The 6,053-nt window shown below is 52.7% G+C and overlaps 1 protein-coding gene across 1 annotated transcript in view; it reads left to right on the top strand.

The window, feature by feature from the left end:
- The window catches only part of ndst2a (N-deacetylase/N-sulfotransferase (heparan glucosaminyl) 2a), a 25,137-nt gene continuing 19,084 nt past the window's right edge, over nucleotides 1–6,053 (top strand). Inside the window, 9 exon segments of the mRNA XM_080782402.1 lie at nucleotides 1–362; nucleotides 365–418; nucleotides 420–607; nucleotides 1,665–1,755; nucleotides 1,757–1,774; nucleotides 1,776–1,919; nucleotides 1,921–2,007; nucleotides 2,010–2,096; nucleotides 3,140–3,502. Coding sequence (XP_080638528.1) covers nucleotides 102–362; nucleotides 365–418; nucleotides 420–607; nucleotides 1,665–1,755; nucleotides 1,757–1,774; nucleotides 1,776–1,919; nucleotides 1,921–2,007; nucleotides 2,010–2,096; nucleotides 3,140–3,502 — 1,293 coding nt within the window. The 5' untranslated portion in view covers nucleotides 1–101.

Genomic DNA, 6,053 nt, shown 5'->3' with positions numbered 1-6,053 from the left:
AGACAGACAGGCAGGCAGACAGGACAGACAGACAGACAGACAGACAGGCAGACAGACAGACAGTCATGGTGCTCTGGGGTTGCCATGGTAACCTAGCGTAAATGGCTGCTCCGTGGCTCATCTCAGTGTCGTCAGTCTCCTCCCTCCTCCTCTGCTTTCTCCCTCCTCCTCCTCCCCCCCCTGCCCAGGCCCCTCCCCCCCCCGCCCCTCCCCCCCCCCCACCATGGTGGGCGGTGGTGACGTCCCTGACGGCGTGGGGCATGGCGTCGGCGTGGCAGCGGCGGCTGTGCGGCGGCGTGCGGCAGCCGGAGCTCCACCGGCTCATCGTGGCGCTCATCGTGTTCTGCGTGCTGAGCATGGGCCCCTGCTGGCCTACTACGTGTCCAACAGCCCCAAGATCAAGGAGGCTCCGCCCATGCCCCTTTAGCGACTGCGGCGCTGGCGGAGGAGGGGGAGGAGGGGGAGGGGCCGGCGGGGGGAAACAACGCCGCCATGATGGGGACCGGGACGGGGGCGTCGTCGCCCCGGCGCCGCCCAAACGCTCGCCGCTCTTCCTGCCCGGGAGGCAGGGCCGCCCGCCACGCCCACTCAGGTATGGAGGGAAGGGGTGTGGTTTAATATCTTTCAGCGCCACCTGGTGGTCACCAGTTTAGGCTTTGAGTGCCAATTCTCCCATTATAAAGAGAGAAATAATTTTGTAATTCTGTAACTTGTAAATTCTTGTGTAGAAGTGGGTCTTGAGCTGTGCTTTAAAGGTTTTATGACATTAATTTTCATTTATTTTTGTTTTTGTTTTTTATTTTAGGTTTTATGACCTCAATTAAACCCAAAAAACCTGAACTTTGAACATTCAGTGGATTTTCTGTGGTCTGAAGTTTTTCTTTGGGGTTTGGAAGCCTTTTGAGCTACAATGAAAACAGGCAACACAGTGAAAACAGTGACATCTGCTGGCAAATCCCATTGACATAATATGGGATTTGCAGGCTCTTACATCACAAACTGCCGGCAAATCAGAGCACCTGTTTGAGCCAGAAAACCCCAGATCACAGAAAAATCTACTGAATGTTAAAAGTTCATGTTTTTTTGGGTGCAATTGAGATTACAAAAACCTAAAAAAAAAAAAGAACAATTCCAAACCTAATGTCACAATCCCTTTAAAAAATGTCTACAGAGGCTGCCTGTCGAAAGATACAGTGGAGTTGTTTGTTCCATGCCGTCGGCCCCTAGAAGCAGAAAGCTGCTGCCCCCGTATTTTTTTTAGTTGCCATGTTTTTTAGGCAAAGCGTTTAGGGTTAGTTCATAGTTTATAAATTCATAGGGTTGTAACGATATAGCAACCAGTTGTGTCACAGAGACAAAACATGTTTTTGAGTGTTTTACTTGTTGCTGGCTGTCTGAACACCAAAAACAACTTTAACCCATTCTGGGGCGGGAACCCTTTTTTGGTGTTAGCATTATGTAATGCTTTAGCTATTGAAAAAATAGCAGATCTACAAGCTTGTAGGTCTGCTATTTTTTGAAAAACCGAAGAACTCCTGACAGAAACATATAGCTTTTTTCAAAAATCTGATCTCTGGTCACAATGGGTTAACCTCTCCGTCCCCTCCCCCCCCCCCCCCCCCCCCCCCCCCAGGCCCGCGCGGTCCAGACGGCGCCCAGCGCAGCACGGACCCCGTGGTTCTGGTCCTGGTGGAGAGCATCTACTCTCAGCTGGGCCAGGAGATCGTGGCCATCCTGGAGTCCAGCCGCTTCCGCTTACCACACGGAGATCGCCCCCGGGAAAGGGCGACATGCCCGCGCTGACCATCGCCACCACCGGGGGGGCAGCGGCGGCGAGCCGCGGCCGCTACGCGCTGGTGGTCTACGAGAACGTGCTGAAGTACGTCAACCTGGACCCCTGGAACCGCGAGCTGCTCGACCCGCTACTGCGCCGAGTACGGCGTGGGCGTGATCGGCTTCTTCAAGGCCAACGAGAACTCCCTGCCCAGCGCGCAGCTCAAGGGGCTTCCCCGCTGTTCCTGCACTCCCACCTGGGCCTCCGCGACTACCGCATCAACCCCAACGCCCCGCTGCTCTACATCACCAGGCCCAACCAGGTAACCACACGCTATGCTATGCTATGCTACGCTACGCTATGCTACCGCATCAACCCCAACGCCCCCGCTGCTCTACATCACCAGGCCCAACCAGGTAACCTCACGCTATGCTACGCTACGCTATGCTATGCTACGCTACGCTATGCTACCGCATCAACCCCAACGCCCCCGCTGCTGTACATCACCCGGCCCAACCAGGTAACCACACGCTATGCTACGCTACATGTAGCTACCGCATCAACACCAACGCCCCCGCTGCTGACGTTACTCGCTCATCCCCTGTTTTTTCCCCTTTCAGAATAACATGGGGTCATCTTAAAATAGTCTCATATAAGCATTGTGGTCCAAAAATAAACAAGCTGTTATTGTCAGGGAGGTGTCTCTGTATCGTTTGCGGTCAGTCATATTTGATACAGTCTGTTTGTCCGCGAAAATGTGACTAATTCAGTAGCAGTAACAATAGCGTTTTCTCTCAATCGGTTGATTCTTCATATCCATATGAGTGTTCTTCAGTCACAGTTCTTATTTGAGGCGATCTGAAACGTTCCCTGTGGACCTCCACGCCAGGGCTGGGCAACTTTGACGATGGCGAGGGCCAATATATTTCCACACTCACTCCAGAGGGGCCACAGTATTACTCTATTGTTACTCATTGGCCCACTATTTTTGTCGTAGCAAAAATAGCTGATCAAGTGGGTTTGGAATTGTAACAGCTGAAATCAATACTATATCAGTATTCTGATATTAACCTGCGGGCCGCATTAAGTGAAGGTGGGGGGGCCGCATGTGGCCCCTGAGCCACCAGTTGCCACGCGGTCATTTAAAGGTATATTCAGTGATTTCACTCAAAAAACCTTAGGTTTAGTTTTTGACCCCCAGGGGTTAACTGGGGGACAGGGAGGAACTCCTTATATGGTCAGCACACTCTATAGTGGAGAGGATTATCACAACAAAACAAAAAAAATAAGTGATATTTGAATTAAGTGAAATCACTGACTATATACCTTTAAAAAAATGTTGTTGTTGCCCACCCTCACCACCAGGTGGAGCAGGGCCCGCTGCCCGGCGATGACTGGACGGTGTTCCAGTCCAACCACTCCACCTACGAGCCCGTGCTGCTGGCCAGCAGCAGCAGCAGCGCTCCCGGGGGCCACCCCCAGAGGGCGCCGTCACAGCCACAGCTCCACGCCACGGTGGTTCAGGACCTCGGCCTCCACGACGGCATCCAGCGCGTCCTGTTCGGGAACAACCTGAGCTACTGGCTCCACAAGCTGGTGTTCGTCGACGCCATCGCCTACCTGACGGCGCGCCGCCTCTGCCTGTCGCTGGAGCGCCACCTGCTGGTGGACGTGGACGACATCTTCGTGGGCAAGGAGGGCACGCGCATGAAGGTGTCCGACGTGGAGGTGAGTGAGTGAGTGGGCGGAGACTAGAGCGCTGGGTTTCTCTGGGTTTTCCCGGGGGGTCCCCCTAGGGGCCCCCTCTAGGGGTCCCGGACCACTGCAGTGTCCCTGGGGGTCCCCCTAGGGGCCCCGGACCCCTCAGGGACCCCCATGTTGAAGACCCCTAGAAATAAGTCTTTTAGCATTGCTGATGATGCGTTGTATGAAGACACGTTTTTTTGTAAAATGGGTGAAAATGGTCCTTTAAGTAAAAAAAAGAAAGATGAAAGTACCTCTCCCAGCTCTGTGTGTGTGTGTGTGTGTGTGTGTGTGTGTGTGTGTGTGTGTGTGTGCGTGCGCGCGCCAGGCATATTGATTCCCGATAGCGGTCCATTGGAGCTGGCCTGTAACGGCCCAACACTGCTAGCATTTTGTTTTGGACGAGTCTCATTAGCCCTGAATGGCCTCGCTCTCTCTCTCTCTCTCTCTCTCTCTCTCTCTCTCTCTCTCTCTCTCCCCTCCGGAGTCATTAGCTTAGCCATTAGCCTGCCACCGGCTAATAAACCTGATTGCGCGTGTGTGTGTGTGTGTGTGTGTGTGTGTGTGCGTTTGTGTGTGCGTGCACTGACTGGCCGACGGAAGCTAACTATAAAGTACATTTACACCTTGGACGACACTTTCTTTGTGGACGTGCGCGCGCACACACACACACACACACACACACACGGCCCCAGTCTCTTCCACTCCTTTCCAGAGCGTTGTGCTACAACAACCCCCCCCCCCCTCTCCCCCCCTCAAGCCTTATCTGCAAACAGACAGACAGAAAACACAAGAACAAACGATGCGTTTGGTTTTCATCCCAAGTGGACCCTCCCCCTCCCCCTCCCCTCCCCTTTATGAAATAGAGGCGTGGATGATTAGTTCACCAGCTCAGTGGAAAGACAATAGAATAGAAAATAGAACATGTCTGTCCTCCAGAAATGTTTTTTAAAGTGGGAAGCCGTGCATCCAGTTTGATCTCACGTCGGTACTGTATATCCCCCACTTTGTAGCTTCTCTCTGGCGCGCACACACACACACACACACACACAGCACGCAAACTTGCACGGCCCTCAGGGGCCCCCCATGGCAGGCGCTGCTGGGGGGGCCCCTGGCGGGCCCTCAGGGCCCCCCATGGCGAGATGCCTTCTTCAGTATGTCTGAACATCGTGTGTAGATGTTGTTGACGATGATGCAGAGTTGCAGCCTGTTAAAGTCACCTCCATAGAAGCGCGTGTGCGTGTGTGTGTGTGTGTGTGTGTGTGTGTGTGTGTGTGTGTGTGTGTGTGTGTGTGTGTGTGTGTGTGTGTGTGTGTGTGTGCTCAGAGCGTCATCAGTACTTTTTTAATGTCTTTAGTTTGAAAGACTAAAGGTCTAAAAGAGACATTTGATCAACTCAGTAATTCATCCGACAGGTCCAGGTTTCTCTGAAGACCTTTCGTTGTTGCACATCTTCTATATATATTGTTTATGTATATTGTTGTATTGTATATATTGTTGCACCTCTTCTATAAATCTGTCAAAAACACCTGGAGGCGTTCTGAAACCGAGAGGTGGCTGTCATGATGTCATCACGTGTGAATTACCTCCTCCGATCTGTCTCTGTGGTCCCCTAGACACACACACACCACACGGCACACGCATGCATGCACACACGCATGCACGCACACACGCATGCATGCACACACACACACACACACACACAGCTCCCACCCTGAAGGGACGAACTTATCTCTGTCAGCAAACTCTAGCTTCCTCACACACACACACACGCTCGCGCCTCGCGCACAAACACACACGCTCGCTCGCGCACAAACACACACACGCTCGCTCGCGCCCACACACCCTTCCTCTGGCCGCTGTGATCACCAAGGCAAACAGACGGCCACGGTAAACATGTCCCAAGGACACGACTGACCCTGTAATATCATGCTCTCTCTATCGCTCTATCTCTCTATCTCTCTCTCTCTCTCTTTCTCTCTCTTCTCTCTCTCTCCTTTCTTTTGAGCGGTGGTGGACATAACAAGTGTGTGTGTGTGTGTGTGTGTGTGTGTGTGAGTGTGTGTGTGAGTGAGCGTGCGCAATAAACTCCCAATAAACTCCATAGATCTATAGATCCACCCAAAATAGATATTTTTGGTGTTCAACACCAGCTCAGCACAAAGCAGGCTTTGCACAGACGCACACGCGCGCACACACACACACACACACACACACACACACACACACACACACACACACACAGGCTATCTCCTTCTGCCGTGTGTGTGTGTGTGTGTGTGTGTGTGTGTGTGTGTGTGCTGCTGTTACTGTACTTTATACTGTGCCAGTGATAGCTGCACCTCCAGGCTGCCACGTCAGCACTGTCTGGACTGATGATCCAGAGATAGATTGTCCTCTGTGCCTTGTCTGCAGGTGTGTGAGTGTGCATGTGTTTGTGCGTGCGTGCATGCGTGTGCATGTGTTTGTGTGTGCGTGTGCATGTGTTTGTGCGTGCGTGCGTGCGTGAGTGTGCATGTGTTTGTGCGTGCGTGCG

Source organism: Protomyctophum bolini (genome assembly GCF_963924005.1).
Source record: "Protomyctophum bolini genome assembly, chromosome: 14".
Taxonomy (NCBI): domain Eukaryota; kingdom Metazoa; phylum Chordata; class Actinopteri; order Myctophiformes; family Myctophidae; genus Protomyctophum; species Protomyctophum bolini.
The sequence above is the reverse complement of the archived record's forward strand: the minus strand, read 5'-3'. Positions and strand labels throughout refer to the sequence as shown.